Source organism: Aptenodytes patagonicus, chromosome 9 (genome assembly GCF_965638725.1).
Source record: "Aptenodytes patagonicus chromosome 9, bAptPat1.pri.cur, whole genome shotgun sequence".
NCBI lineage: Eukaryota > Metazoa > Chordata > Aves > Sphenisciformes > Spheniscidae > Aptenodytes > Aptenodytes patagonicus.
Window position 1 is genome coordinate 24867931 of NC_134957.1, and position 23634 is coordinate 24891564.

The 23634-nt window shown below is 54.1% G+C and overlaps 1 protein-coding gene across 1 annotated transcript in view; it reads right to left on the reverse strand.

The window, feature by feature from the left end:
• Positions 1-23634, reverse strand: part of MID2 (midline 2) — a 118412-nt gene that overhangs the window by 18343 nt on the left and 76435 nt on the right. Inside the window, exons 3-6 of the mRNA XM_076347570.1 lie at positions 20419-20514; positions 10495-10602; positions 1635-1783; positions 998-1125 (exon numbers count right to left, since the gene is read on the reverse strand). Of these exons, the coding sequence (XP_076203685.1) occupies positions 998-1125; positions 1635-1783; positions 10495-10602; positions 20419-20514 (481 nt within the window). The remainder of the gene's footprint in view (positions 1-997; positions 1126-1634; positions 1784-10494; positions 10603-20418; positions 20515-23634) is intronic.

A 23634-nucleotide genomic window follows, 5' to 3' on the forward strand; every position in this document is an offset into this window, starting at 1 on the left:
CTTTTTTGCTCCCTTAAGGATAGAGATGGGCTTGTGCGGGGAGCAGTCTCTTGACACAAACAACTGTCTCATTTTATCTGTCATTGTGTTTCCTACTTAACTAAACTTTTTAGTGCGATAACTAAATATCCAGGGGCCAGTGTATTTTCAGGTGTGCCAGAATGAGGGGTTATCGCTGCTGCCTCCATCAGGTCTGACACCCCCACCCTGAAACAAGCTGAGAAGCCACTTCAAAATCCAGCTATTTCTCAGCACTGACTGTGGAATAAGTATTTCATCCCGTAACTGTTCCAGACACATGTTTGTTGTCAATTTTTCATTGCAAGCTGATTTGCTTCACAATGAATAAAATCGGATTTGGGTGAGTAATGATGTCCTTGCTTCTCCAAAACTTTCATGCCTCCCCCTGGTTTTCCAGCACACGGAACGGTCCAGCAGCGTCGGCTGCGGCAGGGCTCCTCCCGGACACCCCGCATCGCCCCGGACGAGGGCAAGAGCAGCATTCAGCCTGTGCTACAGGCATCAAGGCAGCACCAAGAGGCCCAGGCAAGGTCTCTCCCCACAGGAGTTCATAATTTAGCACCGAGACCCACAGAAAGGACAGCAAAAGGGAAATGCTAAAGCATGCAGTGCATTAGAAGTATAATAATTGGTTAATTCACTGCTCTGTCTCTGTAATCTGCCCTCTCAGATCTTTATGTGCATTAGCTTCCTCCCCGGGTCGTGGAGACCGTCATTTTTCACCTGCTTTCTGAACTTTTCCACCTGCCCTCCGGGAGAGGCAGAGTGCAAACAGGAGGATGGGGATGTGTCACTGTCCTGGTGACAGCACAGCCTCTGCTCTGCCACAGCTGACCAGGCACTTTTTACTGGTGAGGATGAGTGGCAACCTAGTTTGCTTTACAATACGCCTGCCAGCCCTCGGCGGGGTGCCGGGGAGGAGGGCTGCAGGGAAGACACGGGGCGCAGGTGGTGGGGAGTGTGCCTGTGCACTCACCGGTTAGATAATCCAGCCCCTCCAGCAGCTTCTTCTCTCTGGAAAAATCTAAAGCAAAGTTTTCAAAGGCATCATTAAAATTGATATCTGGTATCAGAACTTGAGAGGATGCAGTTGCCATGGCGACCCTGAAAGAAAGGAAGAGACCATCAATACACATCAGGGTGCAGGCTGCTCCCAACACCCAGCAGCGGCGAGACGGGGGATTAAAAGAGTGCAAGCAGTGGTGACATTACATGCCGTCGGGAAACCAGCTCGCACCTACTAACCACTGCTCCTGCCCCAGCAGGGTGGCCCAGCCTGGGGACAGGCACCCAGAGAGGTGGGGGGGCTCCATTCTTGGGGGGTCCCAGCCCCGACTGCCCCCCGAGCTCTCTTTGGATTGGCATTTCCACCACTTTCCCCCCCCCCCAGGGAACGATGTTTGCTCCCATAGTAGATGTTCAGCTTGGTTAGGACCTGCCATGTCCTGCAAGGGATGGGAACCAGCAACACCCCTGATCGGCATTTATTTGAGGGCAGCATGCTGGAAGGCTGCGGGGGGGGGACGACAGGGTGTCCCTGGGCAGGGAGCTGTGACCAGGGGACAACTCCAGCGACATCCCATCGGTGTCCTGAGCCAAGCGTGCCAGCCCACCTCTCGGCCACATTCCTGGCTGTCTGCAGGAACCGCGCATGGTCGTTCTCCTTCAGGATGTGCTCTGCCTGGTTGATGAGGACCGTTGAGCGCTCGAGACACTGCCGGCAGTTAGCAACCTGCTGGGCCAGCTTCCGCAGCTTCATCACCTGCGAGAGGAGCAGAGGGAAGCAAAGGTGCTCAGAAGCCAGCACGTAGTTTGAAAAGCACTGAGGAAACCCCATCCTAAGCCAGGGGCTGCTCAGGGGAAGCAAGGAGTGGTGAAATGGCACAGAAATGTCCCCAAAGGCTCTGGGGAGGCAGAGCAGCAATGCACTTTCAGTGTTAAATTTTGCTTGTAGATGGGAAAGCCCCAGGGAAAAGCCTCCGCACTGCTCTAAGGGTCCCACGCGTGATCAAAGCAGAAGAGTGATGCATCCTCTCTCCACTCCTCCCGTGCAAATGCAATGTCATCCCCCCTAGAATCATAGAATCATTAAGGTTGGAAAAGACCTCTAAGATCATCGAGTCCAACCGTCAACCCAACACCACCATGCCCACTAAACCATGTCCCTAAGCGCCTCATCTACACGTCTTTTAAATACCTCCAGGGATGGTGACTCAACCACTTCCCTGGGCAGCCTGTTCCAATGTTTAACCACTCTTCCAGTAAAGAAATTTTCCCTGTGCTGGCTCTCAGTAGATTTGGCCAGGAGAGGAGCGCTCCTGCAAAGCAATTCAGCACAGGGCAAGGAAACCTCATGCTGGCTCAGCCCCAGCAGAACTGCTGGAAAACATCACATTTGCAGCCGCAAATCATTTTGCAATTAAAGGTGAGGTGCTGCAGTAAGACGGGACAGGAGAGTCACCCACAACACAGGGAAGCAGGAGCTGAGAAACCAGCCCAGGTACCAGCTTGCACCCAAAAATAGGGCATGTGGCTTGAACGGGCTCTGCTCCATCCACACAAGTGTCCCACAAGTCCCGCACAGCCCGTGCTCGGAGCCAGGGCTCAGGGCTCTGACGTGTCCAGTGGAAACTCAGATCTGGCCCAGCCACCGTTCAAAAGGGGACATGAAGCGACTCCAGGAAAAAGCACCTCTGACACCTTGGTCCTTTCCCTGCAAAGCTCTGTGGAAGATATTTACTGATAGCTTAAGACAGTACTGAACAAGCCATTAAGGAATAAACAAAGTGAACGGGTTTGATGGCACCTCTTTTCTCTTCTTCAAAGTACCGGTACTCAGCAGCAGTGAGGGGAGCAAAGAAACCAGAAGAAACGTTATTTCTTAGGCAAAATCTCCATGTCTCAGGGGAACGCTGTGCTGGAGCACTAGGGAAAGCCCCTTTGAAACTCCCACCTTCTCCATGCAGCCAGGGTGAAGCTAAAGGAAAGGCAGGCACGAGCCCCAGGTCACCCCTGAGGCTACTCATGGATTGCGATGGTCATGTTTCTGTAGGGTCTACTGAATTAAGGCCTACAGCTCCGACAATAAAATAATCACGAGATGTAACCCCCTTCTTTCCCTCCTGTCTCTACGTGAACACACACACGTGTGCGGCCACCCCCGGCACCGACTTCACGTCAGACTGCACTCAGGTAAAATTTGGTCACCCTGGGGCTCAGACCCTACAGCATCCCCTTCACCTTCCGAAGAGCACGGACGGCACCAAGCAGGAGGGTAAAGGGCTGGAAACCCAGAAGCGATGGGGGCTTGTCAGAGACCAGGCAGCTTCACGCTGGAAATGGGAAAACTCAAATGTGAGCCAGGAGCAGAGCAGGTTGCAGGGAAAAGGGACATTACAGAGGAGCCAACAACAGATTTTTGGGGTAGTTCTCCTATTTAAGCTGGGAGCACAGGGGAACTCAGGAAAGCCTGGAGCTGGAGGCGGCTGAGGTCAATATCACGTGTTTAAAACCCGCTGTACTGTTGCTCTGGCTGTCTGATGCTTTGCTGGTGCCAAAGACAATATTTTGATTCGGGAGGAGCAGTCCTGGGTCCTACATCAGCACCAACAAAGACACAGAAGAAAGGAGGCGAATCAGTACACTGGGAATTGCATTGGCAGCCAAGCTGCAAGTAATTCTGTATCTGGAAAAGCATCTTGAGAGGGACAACGAGGCACTTGCTAATGAAATATAAATTCCCACTGCCCTGTTCCCGCATGCATCTGCAGCGAAGGACCCTGCAGACACCCAGGGGAGGGGAAAGCAAATTTCAGCAGATAGAGCTGGGCTGGGAGTACCTGAAACAGCAGATTCTGAAATGATAAATCCCACTTCAGACCTCTGCCCTGTGCTCTGCAGCCGAATCCCACACGAGGCTCTCCTGAACAGCATTGCCCAAATTTATCTTAAAAGGAAACGAGTGGTCCTCCAGGAGTGCGCCTGTGGCATCAACCAGAGAAACACCATTTCCTCTCACTTATTTAGCAGACACTTGCAACCAAGCATCGTGCTGGACTCATCCTGTGAGAATGCAACGGCAGAGATTTAGCCGTGTCCTCTCTGCTCCATAGGACCACCGGCAGCTCTCCCAGCCCACCTCTGAAGGGAGCAGCCGGTACGTTGTGCTGCTTGTCTGCATGCCTTCAGATTATTTCCTTGTTTCCTTTTCTTTAACAAGGGAGCAGGGCATTCTGCAAGGCTCACGAAGCTGTCGCGACAGCGGCTCCTGGAGCTCCTCATGTGGCAGCTCCTCACTCGCTGCCACTGCCCTGCAGCACGTTGTCAATCCACATGCCACCCCACCCACGTCTGTGGTTTGAAAATCCATCAGGAAGCAAAAGCAGGAGCTCTCGGAGGTGACGGAGGCTGCTGGAGCTGCTCTTCCGAGGTGTCAGCACTGGGGGTGCATTTACAATTAAGTAGCGTGCTAATCCCCCAGCTGACAGCAGGGCCCTGCTCCCCTTACACAGCTGCGGGCGTCCTTCCACAGCCCCCAGCACCTCTGCAGGAGCTCAAAATAGACAAGACCAAGGGTGAAAAGCCAACAAATGAGCTCCGGGCACCCCAAGCCAAGAAAAAGCCGTGACTTTGCATCCCCCCCCGAACACCTAAGGGTTTCCATTGCACCTAGCAACATGGCTGGGTGCCAGATGACAGAGCCCTGCGAGACCAGTGCAGCACCCACCTGGCTGCACCCACTCCAGCACCGGCCACAGAGCAGCATGCCGGGCTGCAGCAGGAGGGGACCTTGGGGTGAATCACCAGCAAGGTGAGGACACTTGGGCATCCTCCAGCCAGCACCGTGAGCTCTGCAAAGGTGCTCAGGGTGAGGCATCCCTTGGGAAGTGCCCACTGCGCTGCCAGCACGGGTGAGGATGTCACCCATCAGAGGTGAGGATACCCTTGGTACCTGCCTGCTCCATCCATCCAGCAGAAACACCTGCCAGACCCTGGCACCCATGCCGTGAGATTTACTGCCTGGAGCCAGCCATGTGCCAGCTCCAGGCAAGCAGTGAGGAAGCTCAGGTTAAACCTGGGAGGTAACGATGTGTGGCCAGGCAGCTGTCACTTGTCGGCGGAGGTGGCAGAGCTCCCAGCCCCGTGTCCCTGCAGCGTGATGCTGGGCTGCAGCATCTCCCTGCACCCGCTCCGGCACCTGCGAAGATCCCAGATGGGGCTGACCACACCATGGCCGCGGGTCCCAGTGCAGGGCTGCGAGCCCAGAAGCAGCTGGACGATGGGAGCAGGCAGAGGAGAGAGGGAGAGGAAAGGAGGCAGCAGAGCACATCACCACGGTTTAATCGCTCCGCTTCCCCCACAGAGGCTTGCCAGCTCCCAGGTGCACAGCCACGTACACGTGCAGGGTTGGCGTGCCGGTGGCCAGGAGCAGGACCAGATGAAGCAGGTAGTGCTTGTTACGCCGCATGACACTTGGATTTGTTGCCACTGCTGTTATCAGGACCAGACGTGCAGCCTGCTTCCGCCGCAGCAAGAAGTCACGGGCTCCGACTCACTGTTGACTTAACACTCACATGTAGTTTGAATTACAGCGATAGCAAATAACGCTGTGAATTCAGAAACGCTCCTGCCAGGGCCCCGCAAGCTGCCACACACCCAACATGCTCCTGGGGTTGTCCTGTGAAACCTGGCCTCGCTCCCTGCAGCCCTGGCAGTGTCCGTCCCCCCCCCGCCCCAACTCCCACAGGGCTCAAGGTTGGGTGCAAACACAGAATCACAGAATGGTTTGGGTTGGGAGGGACCTTCCCAGACCATCTAGTCCAACCCTCCTGCCATGGGCAGGGACATCTTTCACTAGGTGAGCTTGCTCAAAGCCCCATCCAACCTGACCTTGAACACTTCCAGGGATGGGGCATCCACAGCTTCTCTGGGCAACCTGCTCCAGTGTCTCACCACCCTCATCGAAAAACATTTCTTCCTCATGTCTGGTCTAAACCTGCCCTCTTTCAGTTTAAAACCATCGCCCCTTGCCCTGTCACTACAGGCCCTGGTAAAAAGTCTCCCTCCATCTTTCTTAAGAAAACCTTTTATATATTGAAAGGCTGAAATAAGGTCTTCCCGGAGCCTTCTCTTCTCCAGGCTGAACAACCCCAACTCTCTCAGCCTTTCTTCCTAGCAGAGGGCTTCCAGCCCTCCTCTGGACCCACTCCAACAGGTCCATGTCCTCCTTGTGCTGGGGACCCCAGAGCTGGACACAGTGCTTCAGGGGAGGTCTCACCAGAGCGGAGTAGAGGGGCAGAATCCCCTCCCTCCACCTGCTGGCCACGCTGCTGGTGATGCACCCAGGACACTGTTGGCTTTCTGGGCTGCAAGCGCACATGGCCAGCTGATGTCCAGTTTTTCATCCACCAGCATCCCCAAGTCCTTCTCGGCAGGGCTGCTCTCAATCCCCCAGCCTGTATTGATACCAGGGGTTGCCCCAACCCAAGTGCAGGACCTTGCACTTGGCCTTGTTGAACTTGATGAAGTTCACATGGGCCCACTCCTCCAGCCTGTCCAGGTCCCTCTGGATGGCATCCCGTCCCTCCAGTGTATCACATTCACTGCCCCAGCACAGAGCTGGCTCCGAGGGCCTCCTGGCCAGCAGACAACAGAGGGGAATTTGGGTTTGTTTAAGCCTCTCCCAGTACAGCCATCCTTTACTCAACAGCGGGTGGGCTAAGAGCCCCCGTTCTCCTCTGTGCATCCCGCTGAGGGTTTGCAGTCGCTGCTGCTAGACTTTTCTGTAATTAGGCTAGTGGCCTGGTTAGCCTACAGGGCAGGTGCTCAGGGCACATCAGTTTTTGAGAAAAACCCAAAGCCCACAATCTTAGTGGTGGGACCAAATATCCAACCTCTCCCTCAGGGCAGCAGAGCTGGCACCTGGCTGTACCCAAGGGCTGCACCCTTCAAAGAGCCAAGGAAGCTGGGTGGTGCTTCCCCCTCCTGATATGCAATAAGAAGCAATCACCCCTAAACCCGAACTCTCCTGGCCTTTTCCCAGCAAGGCAGGGCTGAAAGCGTGGCTGCCTTGGGATCCTGCCCCTCACCAAGCCGCCTCGCTGCACTTCCCTCCTCCGAGGAGAGCATCCCACGGAGACCCAGCCCATCCCAGTGCCGGTGTCTGGGCAGGGCCGGGGGAAGTCATGCGAAGAGCAGGGGAGTTGCCTGGCTTACGGGATAAGACATGGGTGAACAAAGCCAGTGATGCAGCATCTAAACCATGGCGTGGGTCACTCCATAGCCACTGCCATTTGCTTCTCACGTCCTTCTCACTACCTGGCGCACCGGCAAGATTATTAGCGAGCAAGAAGATGTTGGCTTGGATGAATGACATCCAAACGAGGGGGTCAGACAAGTGGCACAGACTCGCGACAGAAAGTGCAATGAGGGACATGTCTGTCCAGAGCCCCAGGGTCTGGGGGGATCCTCTTGGGCTGGTCAGGAGCTCTGCAACCCCCCAATGCCCCCACCACTCAGGGACGGGGAGGGCTGCCACCCCAGGGAGCATCCCAGGGGACGGTGCCGGGGGGGGGGGGGGGGGCAGGGAGCAGCACGCCACAGCAAGCTGTGCCCCAGCGGCACGTAGCGGGGAGGAGCACGGGCTCACCTTCGCTAGCAGCGGGCAGACACAGCTCAAAATGGCTATTTGCACAAGGAAGCGATTCTCCTGCTGGGGCTTAATGGGCTGATGGATGGTTCATTTTATGACCAGACTTGTCAGAAAAAAATTACCAAAAGGAGAATAAGGAAGAGAAATAAGACGACTTTTGTGTCAAGGGAGGACTCGTTGAGCCCTGGAGTAGCTGTCAGCCTCGGACAGGGAGAGGCAGGAGAGCCCCTGCCCTTACCACGATTGCTCCCAGGAGCTGCTGGTGTGCCCAGACCCAGCTCTCCTCGGCCACATCCCTGCAAGGACCACAGCCTGCAGCATTAATCCTAGGCAAAGCCTCCGCTGTGGCTAAGGGAAAAGGAGGTGCAGATGCCCTGGCCCGAGGCCAGCCAGGCTGGGCTGTGACACCAGCACCTGCAGTGCTCCGAGCAGGAGACATGGGTGCTGGCACCCGCTGGCCGGATCCACGCCGTGGCAGAGTGCTCTTCAGGGCAGCCCAGCTGCCTGCTTCCCTCCTGCTCCTCCTCTCGCATCCTCGCTGATGATTTTTTTCTGCCTCCTGGGTCCTTCCCACGTATTCCCACCACCTCAGTGCCACGTTCACCACGGGGTGCTGCCCAGTCTCATGGGCAGTGGTATCCAAGCCCCAGCAGAGCACGAACCTGAGTCCTGCAAGGTGCGAGCCTAGCTTGGAGCTGCATGTGGGCTCCTCAGTATCTAATCTCTGGTGGGTTTCCAAAGACGTGTGTGACACATCCGGGAAGAACTCTTTTTTAGGATTACTGGAATAAAAGATACCTAAAGGCTGGGCATGGTTTCCTTATGTCAAAGGTGCATTGTCCAGGAGCATGGCAGGCATCATCCTCCGGGCATCCTCGCCTGGCATCCCTCACTCCCACCCATGACCAAGCACAAACTTCAGGCTGCTGTTCTGGTCCTTACATCTCTCTCGCTGCCTGCGGAGGTGGAGGAGCTCCATCTCACAGCTACAAAAGCAGCCCTGGGACAGAGCAGCCAATTCCTCCCAGGACCGTACTCCGGCTGGAGACAAACTGCTGCCTCAGCGTTTTTGCCTCCATAGACTTTCCTTCTTGGGCCTGGGGCTGCCATTCTTTCCAACACCGTACAATCAGGCTGCTCCAGGCATCCGTCAGGCCATTTGTCAGGAAAAGCAGCCCAGAACAAATGGAAAACCAAATGGCAATTCAGCAGGAAAGCAGTATTTCTCACTCTGCAGTCGGAGCGCTTCAAACCAGCCACAGTCTCCGGTGCTTCCTCCTTTCTTTTGTGTTTGGAGCTTTTTTAACTCTCCAATGTTTGTGTCTGGGGTTCCTCAGAAAGGCTGCTTCCCGTTCACACTTGGAAATCATTGCTCAGAGGTGTCAAAAGCAATGGAGGAAACCTGGCCAGCCTCCCCGCAGGCCAGCGCTGGCAGCACAGGGGGTTAACAGAGGGGCATTGCAGTGCTGCAGACCCACACATTTCCATCTCCAGCCCAATTTCACCAGCAAAGAGGCTTATTCCAGTTTCCAGATACCTTTGGTAACCAAAGCCAGTCCCCTCCCTGATACTGCCAGTACCACTGTCCCCACATCCATCTCCCACCAGTGCAGTGCTGGGTTTGCAGCTACGTGGGCACAAGCTTGCTACTCCTACCCTGGCAATTTATAGCAGCCGAGCGTTTCTTCTGCTGATGGCTTTGGGCACTAACTGGGGCCTCTCTCCTCTACCCAGCTGCCAATTTGTAGGAAAACAACATCTTTGAGCCTTCCAGCACCCTGCCAAGTACGGCTGAAACTGGACAACATGGTCAAAAGACGTTACGGGGAGAGGGTGGGAAGTGAGAGGCAGACAGACAGATGGACCAGCAGAAGGCACCGTTACATAAAATATGTTCCCTGAAGTGGCTGGGATAAAAGCACACATTTTAAAGCTTCCACTCCTGCCGAGGGTGTCCGAGAGTCATGCTGGTTGGCTCTCTTGTGTACGCACAAGCAGCAGCGCAACCTGCTCCCAAACCTTTGCCTGCAAAAAAATCTGTATCTGGGGCGATGCTGCTCCCTGGCTTAGCTATCGGCACTGTGATGGATGCAGAGCTGGACCCTAACGCATGTTCAAGCTCAGTAAGCAAGGCAAAGGGCTTGTGCACGCATGCTGTAAACTCCCGTGGGTGCCGCTCAGAGCTACAGCTGATCCCTCCAGCCTCTCCCCATCGCACGGAAACCACTGGGAAAAGCCAAGACACCTGGAACCGCTGGAGGAAGGGTCCAAACACCCCTTCAAAGAAAAGGGTGAGAAACCAGCTCACCTACGGCTATGCTGCAGTGCAGAGCGTGTAGCCTCTCCTTTATCTGCAGTGCAGGACTTGGATGGCCCTTCCATATTAATTCTACATTATTATATTAGCACCGCAGTGTTAGAAAAACCCTGAGGAAGCTGTCTGGACTGATCCAAGCAACTGTACCAATTTGTCATGCTAATCAACGCGCCTTCCCTCCTCCGGCCATGTCAAGCACACGCCTTGTCCTTGGCAGAAGAGCCCTGGGGACAGCGGCAGCGAGGGACACCAGGACTTGCACACCATTTGGGGTGGCAGGGAGATGAAACTGTGTGCACCGATGGCTGCCCAAAGCAATTTCTTCACGGACAAGGCCACACATGCCACTAGCAGCCCCTCTGCACATGGCTGGGACATCCCAGCATCACGGGCTGACAAACTGCTGGGCTGTCCCCAGAGAGGAAGGATGGACCCTGCAGCAGCCACCCCACAGGCGCAGGAGGGGACCCTCGAACCCCTGGACGCACAAGCTGGCCCTCCTTACCTTCGTCTCCTTGATCTTGACAGCAATGACCTGCTTGCGCTGGCGGATGATCTCCATGAGCTCATCACACTCCTCCATCAGCTTGGCCTCATGCATGGCTGTGTTCACCTGGCCAGGAACAGCAAAAGTACACGCCATTAGGAGGGACACACTTGTCCCTAAGCCCGACAGCCCTGCGGCTCTCCCAGCTCAGACCAGGAGAGATGCAATATATATCTTCCGTGCCGGGTCCCGGCTCTGCCGGCTGCCAGGAGCTGAGCTGGGCAGGAGATAACAGCCCTGCAACACAGACGGAAGCGGGCCGGAGAAGGGTGTGAAGCCCTCCTTGCTGCACGTCCAAGGTCGGCGCTGGGTGACGGGGCTGTGCTGGGCAGCTTCTGGGGCACACGCTCCTCCATAGGTACTGCCCCCTCCCCGGGACCTGGGGCACGGGCTGCGGGGAGGTGGCAGCCCGGGAGCAGCAAGCCCCTGCTGCTGCTGCTGCACAGCGTGGCTCAGCCCTGCTGGGGTGCCGTACCCCACAGTCACAGCTGCATCGCTTTCCAACAAAGCTTGGGTACCACTGGACAGCGCTGACACCCAGTGTTGGCCTGCGCCAGCCCCACACAGGGATGCTCAGGGATCTCTCCACCTCCCTTCCCTGGGCAGGCTGTATGTTTTAGAGTGCTCTGCACAGCCACGGCTGCACTTCTTGGGCTGCTCTTGGCACTCCCAAGTGACCCCCATCCTGCCCTCAGCTATGGGGCAGCTGGAGGTGATCCTGCCCTAGCCGTCCTGCTTTGAGTTGAGCAGCGCAGGCTTCTTGCAGAAGAAGCGGGCTTTGCTGCCCTCTCATCCCAAGCAAAACTCACAGCTCTCTCATGCACCTACACTGAGGCAGTGCCCGTGTACTAGTTAAAGCAAGAAGAGGTTTAAAAATGAATGTGAGCACCCTGCTTGCAAGAGCAAGGGTGGCTGTGACTTCAAAGCATCTGCAAAAGTGAGACCAAAAGCAACTGCTTGGTGTGGGCAGAGGGAGGGAGTGCAGGCAGAGCCCACGGGAGGCTGCACGGCTGCAAAGGGCACATCAGGAAATGCTGTGTGGGGTCTTAATGAAAGGGCTGAACCAGCTCAAGGCAGCAACAACTACGGGCAAGCTGGGCTGGTGTAGCCACCCCGCCTCTGCTTCGGCCACTTGCTGTGCCGGGCTGCAGCCCCGAGCTTTGTAGCATGGTACAGGACCCCGGGGAGGAAAAATCTTCCCCCTCCCAGTGCTGCAGGACGCTCCCGGCAGGGCTCCAGGGGCTCCAGCACCTCCTTGGAAGCGGCTTTCAGCCCACAGAGCAGAGAAGCTGGGCAGCCACTGGGCACGCCACGACGGTGCTGCCAACCCAGCAGGCAGCACCAGGCTCCACGGACGCCTCCATTACCCTTATTTTCAGCCACAGCACAGTGCTTACAGTGTCTGGTGGTCACAGAGCACTCCTCGGGAGCCCCTCTTTGAGCAAAGCCTTTTACAAATAGCCATCTTCCCCCTAAAAAAATAAAAAAGTACCAGATGCTGCTAGCAGCACCTGCTGCTCTAAAAAGCCCCATTTCTTCATAGTGCAAAGGTTTGGCAGGATGCGTGTCCAGACCACAATAAATCTTTAAGCTTTCTCCAGCTCAAGGCAAATTTCTTACTGTGCTTGCCGTTCACTTCCTAAACTGGGGCACCGTCCCCTAATGGATTTTGCTCTGGGCTCACCACCAGGGGAGCCTGCTGATGCTCAAACCCAAAATCTCCTCCCTACATCATCCCCTCCTAACCACGGTTCCCAATGCGAGACACGCAGCTTCGGCTGGACCAGACCCCAGCAGACTAACAGAGCGAGCATCAAACAGCACTTTCATGATCACAGCCGTCTTCCAGACTGCTGCTGCTATTCCTCCCTCCCTAACCTTATTCCTGGTATTTATGGTTCAGTGGCAAAGAAACACAACCCACTACACGGCACAACCAGTTCTTCCTCCAACCCTGCCCTCCAGAATCACCGCACTGAGAGGCAGGACTTGAGCCAGGAGACGAGGAGACCTCGTGTAGACCTGGGCACCTGAGTCAGTCCCAGTGGGAGACTGAAGATGACACAATCAGGCTGGCCAGAGCTTCACAAAATTCACCTTCAGGTCTGATCAGCTATTGCAAACCACCTTGGACACTATCTGGCCTCTTCTAGACCAGGTCTGGTCTCCTTGTGGCCTCTGCCATGTGGACGGTTGGCCAAGATGATAATTTTGCTGCTTAGCCTCTACCAAAACATGACCACGGGGAGATCACATATGCTCTCCCTCCCTTGCTGACCAGCAAGATACCCACCAGCCAGGCCGGGCACTGCCAGCAGGCTGCGTGGCTCTCAGCGTGCTTTTGGGGAAAGCAGCAAGGAGACACTATAGCTCCTTGGTCATGAAGGGACAGATGCTGCAAACAGGGGAGACCAGCACGTGTGGCTCCTCCATTTGGTTTGGACTCGAGTGACCAATTCTGAAGCTTTGCTCTTGAAGATGCTACTCAAGATGGCCTTCTCACCCTAGGAAAAGGGACCAGTAAACCCTCATCAACCCAGGCTACAGAGCCATGTTCCCTGGCTGAGACAAGGGTGGGGGGCGGCGAGAGAAGGCAGCAGGACACGATGGCAGACTTGTCCCATAAGCCTTCAAAGAAGAGCAGAGAAGCCCAAGTACGAGATGCATTGATGACTTCCTTCTTCATAGATCTCCCAAGACCATCGGTCCTTCTGCACAGACATCACTGCTGTGGGTGCAGGAGCTGTCCGTGCCCAGCCAGGCCCTGCCACGCAGGTGCCAGGTGTGTGCCGGGAGCGCCAGGTAGGATACTGGTGACCTTAGAGAGCAGGAGCCCTCCCCAAGGTGGTCAGGAGCTGAGATGATGGAGGATTTGTCCTAATTGCAGCTCCTCCAGGTAAACCTGAGCTGGTGCCGCCGGCAGGAAGGTGGAGCGTGTATCTTTCGGAGAGATGGGGTGATTAGGATGCAGGTAGCGGGGCGGTCAGCAGGCTGGGGACACAGGGGGCTCCCACCCTGCCCCTCGAACAAGCAGAGGTGAGCACGGTGCCAGCCCCAAGAGGCAGAAGGAAACAGTGACTTGTTTCTACAATAAAAAGCTGCATGTGTCCTGCTTAATTTAGGCTAATTAATCCCTGCTGGACCCCCTTTTCAGGCTTCAAATACGCAGATTTTTTTTTTTTTATTTTAAAGCTGAAAGGAAGGCATGCAAAGAGTGCCGTGAAAGCACAGGCAGAGGTTTCAGTCCTCTGTCTCCAGGAAAGACCAGCACCCTTGGGGGGATGGACAAGAAAGGGGGGATATACTTTGTAGAAGGGGAATTGAGCCCTATCACTTAAATTAACAGTGTACTAGAGGACATAAATAGGTTTTCTTCATTTTGTACTCCCAAAGCTATGTGAAACAGTGGAGAAGTCTGAAGCCAACCCAGAGTTAAACACATTTGATACAAGATCTTTTTTTAAACCTGGCCAGCAGATTATGTAACACTGAAGTGGGAGACAGCTGATGGTCTGCAAAGATAACTCCACTGAGAAAAAACACAGGATCATCTTCCAAATCTGCTGCAAGGTAGCAGAGGGGGGAAATCAGACCCAGGGTTTGGAGCCTGCAGCAACCTGTGCTGCCAGCAGCAAAGGCGACAGCGCTGCCTTGCAACCCAGGCTGTCGCAGAGGATGCTGGCAGCCTACTCGCCCCTTGGGGCACGAGTGCAGACAGAGATGGCCATCACTCGAATTTCCCAGGAGCACAAAATCAGGGCTGTTTGCAAGTGTTTGCAGCCCCGGTGCTTGCTATTGCCGGCAGGAGGGAGCCCTGGGTGCCACGACTGCAAAAACAACAGCAGGAAGAGAAGAGGGGGAGGTCCTTTAGCAAGTAGCACGCTCCCCTTCCAGCCTGGCATGCCAAGCAGAAATCTCGGGCTCTTGGTTAAATTAATCCTAAATCTGAAAACCTACCCAGGGCAAGAAATCTGCAGCTCAGCCAGTGTTCATTATCTGGGAGACTGAAGGCAGATGAAGCCGCAGAGGTCACCGCAGTCCCTTTCCCCAGCTGCCTTCTGTCCAAAGAGGAGCGTTTCCAGGGCAGGGTCTCACCCCCCAAGTGCCAGCAGAGCACGGAGGTGGGATTTCAGACCAGCACAGCTCTGCTGGCAAAAGCCCTGGCTCAGGCACAGCTAGATACTGGCCAAACCACTATTTATTAGGATGAACTAGTTCCCAGGTAAATGCTGTATTTGGGGGTGAAGACTCAGCGGGTGCTACAATTGTAGGAAAGCTGGGCATGGGGGAGACTTTTTAGACATAAGAAGGGGGGAGAAAAATACTTCACCCTTCTCAATGCAGCGGGGTGGGGGGAGAGGGGAGAAATGTGCTAGGGACAATACAGCCCTGCAATAAAAAGCAAATGGTGAAACTCCAACCCAGAAAAAGCTCACGCTGCAGCTTGCAGAGGGAAGAGGAACATCATCTCAGCCTAATGATCACGCACAGACAAACCTCCTCCTCCACACCCAGGCAGCAGGAACCCAGCTCTGAGATGGAGCAGAGGACCCTATCCCACCCCCACAGCGCTGTCACCCCCAAAACTGTCAACAGGTTTTTGACTATGTAGCAAGGCAGCCATGCCCCAGGGGACACAAACCAGTTTGCACCAAGGCCAGCCCTGCGGCTGCCATGGCACAGAGGGCCACCATCCCACCATGCAAGAGCAGCTACCCGGGCAGCATCTCCTACTGTCCTCCCCAATGGGGACATCGGGGTGGGTACCATCTCTGCTACCCACCCTGGTATTTTACAAACTCAGCTTCTTTGTAGGGTCATTACCTGCTCTCTTTGGTCCACATTTCAATCACTGTTGCAGGATTTGGTCCCTTCGCCCTCCCTCAGCAGCAGCCTCCCACGCACCGTACAGGAGGAGTCACTCCTTGTAACGCCAACGGGCAGCGCAGGCTCAGCGGCGTGGGGACGCTTGCAACGCTCTTCTCTGGATGCCTCCCTCTGCACCTCAGGGTGCTGGTGGCACAGTTTCCTGGACATAATGCGGGACTTACATTGAACATGACTTGATGGGCAGAGTATGTTGGGATTGCATGTGTCCGCCTATATGCAATGTCCACAAATAGCTCAAAAGCAAAATCCCCTGCATTCAGACTGATTGGGAAGCGTAGAGGGGCAGAGATATTTTCTACTTCACACTTTAATGTGCTCTCTGACAAGGTGCCTCTGAAGGGCACAACTGCATACTTAGTAAGACTGAGAAATGCATTTCAACTGTTATTTTAAGCAGAACGACTGACAAAGCTGAAAACTCCTAAACTATGTAGAAAACAACAGCCTAGAGGTCCGAAACTTCCAGAATCAGAAAGAAATACCAAATAGCTTTCAATTCTTCACAGGTCAGTTCATTAAGATGCTGGAGCTGGATTCAGAGGAGGAGGAGGTTTGGAAAGACATCCCATTGTCCTGGCACATCCAGATGCATCCCTGCTCCATCCCTGGTGGAGGTCTTGGAGTCAAAGCGTGACCTTTAAGAGCAGTGAGTGCTGATGACTGTCACCACAGCTCTGCAAGGACATTCTGGCTCCTTCTCTGCCTGCAAGACATCCATTTGCTATCTATTTTACCATAGTCACTCCAAACCCGTTTAGCCCTGGGGGAAGAGGCAGCCCAGGAAAGACACCTCCAACAAAAGCCATTCCTACTGCAGAGCCAAAAAATCCCTCTCCCCACCACGACACACTGGCAGAGAGAGAAGCAGGACAATGCAAACGACGCAGGAGCATCAGCACAGCCACACTCAGGAAGGCCAGCAGTCCTGCAAAACCCAGGTGTGATTTTTCTGCTCCTTATTTCGGCATGGAGAGCCGAAGAGCATGTCTCAGCTCCTTCCTCCTCGCGTACTGAGCGGCATCTGACAGTGGCTCGCAGCTGCTGGTGGCACACACAGCACCGCTGGCACTCTTTTCCTCTCTCCAGATCATTAGGACAGCAACAAGGACCTTATTTAGTGAGCAAAGAACAAAACGCTGATGCTGCCTGCAGGAAACACGGGGGTTAGGAAGCACCTTCCTGGCCTGAGAGCCCCAGTCGCTCTCTGAGACGCAGATGGTGAAGAACAAGCTGCAGCTCCCTGTGCAAATGCATCCGTGTGTGCTTCACTACGGGCAAACGACTCCAGTCAGCACATGCAGCAGCCCCACATCCCTGCCAGCTGCTTGGCCCATGAGGCAGCTCGGGGAAGTCGCGTGGGAAGCCGCAGGGCTTGCATTCCCCCCAGCAAGGGCTGGAGTGACTAAGGGTGAAGCAAATAGCCGTCATGTTTGCTCAGGCACCAGCAAACTCCTCCCGAATCCACATCAGCGATGCCTGCAGCAGCCTGGTGTTTTTGTTCTCTGGAAAGGTGTTGGTTCAAGGAACCGCTGCTTAATTTAGCAACAAAAAAAAATCAATAGCCCATTAAGAAGAAACTAATTGCGACAGCCTCTCTCCATGTATCACTTCAGTAATCAAAGCTGCAAATTAATTTGCTATTAATTGGTATGTGCACTTTGAAACAACAGTAAGGTTGTTTGCCTTCTTCCTCTCGAATGTTTTCCACAGGAGTGCATCGCTTATGAACTCCTGACTCCGGAGCTGCAGCCAAGAGGCAGCGTCAGTCTGCTGGCACAGGCTCTCCCCACGCACAGCTCGCACAAACACTTCCCTTGGTGATGCAAACAAAAGATGCCTGATTGCACACCGGGAACACAAAGGGTTTTATAGATCAAGTGGTCAAAGCAGCAAGGTCAGCTGAGTCCCTTTCTTCAGCAGGATTAAAGGTGATCTCTCTTCCTCCGATGCTTTCTGTAATCCCCTCTACAAAGCCTCTCCCACTTGCTGGTGGCTTAAGCCTGAACTTTGCTATTCTGCTACAGAAAGCAGGGCTCAGGCAGGAGAGATTGCAATCGCCGTCTCTGACGGCAGGAAGGATGCAGGGAGGCAGAGTGCACATGTTTGGGAGGAGGAAGGAAAGCAGGGAAGAAGACCAGCTGCTGCAAACCGGCAGAACGGCCGGAACCAGCCTTGCCCTGCAAGGGGAAGCTGCTGTCGCGGCAAGGATGGAGACAACATCCCTGCGTGAACCAAGGGGCTGGGGACAAGTCACTCTGCCTACACTGCCACAAGGTGAGGCTAGCCCTGAACTGAGAATGAACTAGAGAGATGAGGAAAATAGCTTTAACAAGCAGGGTGAGGTTCAATGAGGACCAGCGCAGGGCACTGTGCTGTCCTAAGGAACAGCAGCCAGGCAGCAGCCTGCCAAGAGGGTCTGAGGTGGGATGGCTCAAAAACTACATGGGAGACATGGGTGTGAAAATTGCAGCCACTGCCCTGGGATAGAGAAATGGGATTATAGCCCAGAGACAACCAAAATAACCCTTTCCTCTCTCCTCAGAGCACTGGGAGAAGAGCAGAGCATTGCTCTGGCTGGGGAACCCCACCAGTTCAGAGCACTGCATCTCCAGGAAAGCGTGGACAAAAAGGGGACAGTCTGGATTGTAAAGAAACTGAGAAATGTGCTGTGAAGAAACTTGAAAAAAAAACCAATAATAAAACTATCTCAGCCCAAAAAAGAGAAGGGAGGATGTGCTGTCGGCAAGTATGTTCTAGGCTGCTGGAGGGATGAGCAAAATAACTTTCCCCCTGTGTCCACAGTGGACAGGACAGGGCAGAGAGTTACAGGCTGAAAACTGCAGCAGGAAAGTTTCGAGTTGGACTTGGTAAAAACTTCCTGGCATGGAGGAGCATGAGACGCCAGATGCCACAGGAAGAGGCAGCACCTCCATTGCATGTTCAGGATGGCCATCGTCACGATGAGCCTCAGGACAGGTGCCCATGGGGGACAATCCCTTCCAGTCGTCCTTGTCTGGGACCCTTTGCTTCCACTTTCACATCACAGAGCATTTGAGTGGCTCAGGGAAGAGCAGGATGAGAGAGGCTCTCCCACAGTTTCTGCCCTGGCTAGCAGCAAATTACACAGCAAAATGGGAATACAGCGGCTGGAGGCAATGCCTTGAAGTCCTCTTTTTACAGCAAAGGTCAGAAAAACACTCTCATGCTAATAGGAAAAGTAAGGCTATGCCAAAGTGCTTAGGAGCAAAGAGACTCAAATGAGCCTTGATTTCACCAGCAGGCTCAGCCTCATCAGCATTGCTTTGAGTGCCTCACCACGCAAAGGACCTTACCCCCAAAGGGCTTCCCCAAGTCACATCTGACCCCACCTTTATTCCCTTGGGAAGAGGAATCCTCATTACCAGCCCTGGTTCACCCAAGCCCTGTGGAAGATACAGGCACATCCTTCTCCAGCATGAAAGTCTTGCCTGCAAACACAGCACAGCCCCAGCTCACCGATGGTGGATACAGCAGCCCTGGGGAGCACCAGTGCCAGGAACGACAGCCCCTGCACCCCAGAAGGGAGGGCTGCATTGGAAAGCACCTGCCTCAGCCCTGCAGGGGCCTCCCAGGGGGGAGGACCGTCTCACGCACGGCACACCCAGATGTTCCCAGTATCACTGCCTGTGCCTCTGTTCCCCTCTGACCTCCAGGCTCACTCGAGCTGCTTGGCTTCGCTCCTGGGATTAGGATCTGCTACAGCCAAAACACATCCCAGGTGAGAGCACACCCCACCCATTAAATGCTTGGAAGCAGCTGTGGGGGTTTTATATTGCTTCTTTGCCAGCACCTGCAGACACCCATTGCTTCCCTCCTCTCCACCAGGCTGTGGAGAGGACTTTTGCTCAACCCACACTAGCATGGTGGGGTCCCACCCTCTCCTTCCCAAGAGGAAATAGTTAAAATATGATTAACACAGTACAAGCACCCTGGAGCTGAGAAGGACCCTTGCGACAGCTTCCACGCCTGCCTGGGCAGATGCAGTTATGCGACCATGACTCCCTTCTTGGGCTGGCCGTGAGGACGGCAGGTCCTGCTCCACAGGCAGCCTCCACTACGCGAGGCTGCCCTGGCCGTGGCTGCTGCGTGCTGCTCCAACGCTGCTCTGCAGGCACAACTAGCAGTTTCCTTCTGAGCTTTCCCGGAGTGCTCGTCACTTTGATATACAAGTGCTCTGCAAATATTAACTAGTTTGCTTTAACAGCACCCCCAGACAAGAAAGAGGAGGTGTAACTAGCCCAGAGGTTCATAGGGAATTTGAAGCGTGGAGGCATGCATCATGGTCAAAAGGATTTGTTGTTTCTGGGAAAGCAGCTGGAGATGCCCCAGGTTTTGAAGGCAGGGTGCAGGCTATAGCATGCTGAGCATCCAAAGCAAACTCTCACTAATGCCTTCCAGCTGCAGATGAGGTTTTTCAGTACTCAGCCCCAGCAGATCCCACCTGTGCATCAAAGGAAACAGGAGCTGCTGGCAAAACCTTACCTGATCGCAGAAGGAAGCTACAAGAGGTGTAACTCTGCTTCCCCCCTCCCTGAGAGCTGAGCTGTGTTTGCATGCTCAGTGTCACCCAGGCTTCAACCAAAAGCACCCTCTGCTCCCGCGCACAGAGCAGCCAGCAGGTCCTCCCTTCCTGAGCCAACCCAGCAGCCTGTGTCTCTTCCCAGCAGCTCCCAGTCATGCCACCCTCTCCTTCAGACCCTACAGACCCCTGGAAACCATCCCCGCATCCTCCATCGTTTGGGACTAAACTCTCCGAAACAATTCAGCCTCCACAAAGCCTCCCACTAGCCCCTTGGCGTCAGTGACGCTTCCCACCACACACTCACCTCTGCTCCCAGGGCAGCCCCCAGGGAAAGGACACAGGAGCACTCCCGTGCATCCCATCACTCGAGCCGGGAGCTTCCCAGTGCACCTTCCCCATCACCCCCTGGTCCCCCAATTGCTCTCACCAACCTCCACTTGCTGGCAGATCTGTATCAGCTTGGCCATCTGGTTTTCCAGTTCACTGTTGCGTTTAACCAGGTTGGTGAGATTCGTCTCCAGGGTTTGCTGTGAGTCCAGAAATGGGAGAGGAGAAGGAGAAAAAACAAAAGGATCAGTAAAGCCAGAGGACTGTCCCCAGTCCCCCATTAGCAACCGAGACCATTTGCCACCCAATGCGCCGTCTGAGGGAGCAACAACTTGAATAACTTTGGGCAAAGGCTCTTGGGTTTCTTGGCAGCTCCTGCCCACGCTGGTGGGTTGAGCAAGTGCTCGGGCCCAAGATGGGGGAGCCACCGAGCTCAGCACCGCGGTGGCCCCGAGGAGGTCACCAGCCAGAGGGGACAGCATGGGTGTCTGCCCTTTGCTGCTCCTTTCTGGAGATGGTTTGAGAAGCCGGGGTGGGTTGTGTTCCTGCAGCAAAGCTGAGTTTCTCCTGGGTTCCCTGGAAAACTTTACAGGCAGCCAGAAAAACATCAGGAGTATCTAAGTTTCTCAAAAATGTTCTCAAACCACTCGCTGCTGCTGAACCTTCTGACAAGGTGGGAGAGACTAAATGTGCCACTCCCTGGGTTTCTACCAGGAAAGAAGCCAGCACAGCTATTTTTGTCATCAGTTTTGTTTTGCACTTGATAAGGAAGCCAAACAAGAGCCTGCTGAACCATCAGAGAGGGATTTCTCTCCTTCGCAAAGCATCTCTGCTGGAGCAACACAGGCACAGGCAGGGAGAGCAATGTGGCAGCTCCAGACCAAGCCATGGGGACAGCTCGCACCGCGCGGGCAGCCAGCGATCGGCAGCCTCTGCCAAGCAGCGGGGGCGAAACCCTCCCCAGCTCCTGCCAGGCTGCCCACCGCTGCCAAAACCCGGCCGAGTTCGGCCGTTCCCTCCTACCACGTCCCACCTTTTTATAAGAGTATAAAGAGCTATTCTGCTTTGATGGCCAGCCAGGAAGCTTGCCCGCTCTGAATGAATCGCTGCTATTTTCCACTCCATCTCTCCCCTCCTCATCCTCTGTTGGTACCGGAGATAAAAGGTCCCCGGGAGAAGGTTGTGGCCCCCGCCACGAGCTGCCTGCGTTTCTCTTCCCAGCTCCCTGGCCATGCTGCCTTTCGCTCGTGGGAGCGGATCACCGCCAGCAGATCGCAACCCAAGTGGCGCAGGGATGTCCGGGGAGCGCGGTCTGCTTTGGCGCCCGCAGGCTGCAATATTCATGGAGCAGAACGCGATCCAGCGGAGCGCGGAGAAAGAGCCAGTTTGAAAAGATTTCGATATCTGTGGACACACAGTGGACTTGTATTTTTTTGGATATCAATAATTTAAGTGACACCGCATTTCCATTAAAATACGCAGCTCCACTAAGAGGAAATGTTTTATAACAAAGTGCTCACTACCTGTTGCAACATTTGTCGGGAAAATGATATCCTATTAATATTTTAAACTTCAGGGCTGGAAGAGGATCCCTGCAGTCTTTTATTCATCCTCGGCTAGAGACTGCAGTCTGAGGCTTTCATCAAGACTCCAGCAGACCCATAAACACGGCCTTTCTCTGCACACGCAGATAATTTGGGGGCTAGTTAGCCAAGAGAACTTGAATCATAGTCATGAAGTACAGGCAAAGCATTCATTCCTGAAAAACCACTGGCTCCTAAAATACTCTGAGCTCGTTTGCAATCCTGCAAATTGCTAGCCAACGGCGGGTGAAGCAGAACACAGAAACAGGCTTGAAAAATGAAATAAAACCCAGGGTGCCTTCATTAAGTGGAAAGCGCTTTGCACAACAATGCTGTATCGATAATGAAAAAGCCAGCTGCTAACAGTTCCTGCCACCCTCTTTCCTTATAGCTCAATATTATTAAACATAATTTGACTAAAGCATTGAACATTTAACTTGCTAATTATCTTCCTCATCACCAACTCGGCTGCACTGAAGTCGCAGCTTTGAAATTGCAGCCAATCTGCTTTAATGTTCCAGGGCTGTTGATGGAGGGCAGGGAGGGAAGGGAGATGAGCTTGAGATACACTCTTTGAAGCACACGAGCCCAAAACACATATGCAGCATCCCCAGTTTTCCAGGGGACAGCATCATTCCTCCCCCGTCCATAAACATGCACAAAACCTGCCCCTGAGCACTTATCCCTTCGTTAAGCGTACGCTGATACTGCAGTGATGCGGAAGCAGTCGGCAGTGTTTTACTCGTATTAATGATGGCTCAAACAGCAAGCACCCTCTCTTGCTGCTCCCTGTCTTTGCAGGGCTTCCGTAGGAGGCAGCTCTGACTGCTGCAAACCCTTGTGCAGCACGTGAAAATGCAGATGGAACCATTTCCTTCTGTTTGATTTGCTGAAACAAATAAAATATACTAGAAGCTTTGATTACACCAGCTGGTTATTTTGTAGGTATATATAAATTACAGCAATTATAGGGGTTGTTTTTTAATTGCATTATAACATGCTCATAATTTCCCCAAACATTCACCTTCTGGCCTGAAATACCGAATAGTTGATTTCTCTACAATTGGGAAGAGAAGTGAGAAAAAGAGATAAAAAGGAAACACCACCATGGCCTTGAGCAAAAGTCATTGGTGCTCAGTGAGACGAAGGGGTCGGGTCACCCAGGTGATGGAAACCCGTTCACCCGGGGATGGCAGGACCGGAGGGGAGGAGTGCACAGACACAGTCACCCTGGGAAAGCAGCCAAGCCTTTCCCAGCCTGAGCTGGCTGTGGCTGTACAGCTCGCAAAATACCCCAGCAGGATCAAACCCCCTCCGGCAGCTTTGACAAAGCAGCTCAGCGGCTGCACCCCCTCATTTACCTGCAGGTGAACAGATGCAGAATAAATATATTTGGCACTCAACCAAAGGAGCTGAATAACATGGCACTGATGTGCAAGCACTGATGTTCATATTTTCTTTAGTTATGTGCATGATGAGCAACAACTTCTCGATTTTCCTTTTTCTCCAAACATCAGACAAGCAGTTAAACTAAATATGGATTTCTCTATTCCTGTTTGAAGATAGCATCAAGGTTGGGGATTCAAGACAACTTTAGGAATTATAAATATTAGGCTTCCTCCTGGTCCACTCTGCTTTGTCAAACACGACCCTGCCTGCAGCCGGCAGGAGCACATCCTGCACTCCCCACGCTGCTGGGAGCCATGCTCCATGGCAGGTCCCCACCCCACCCACCAG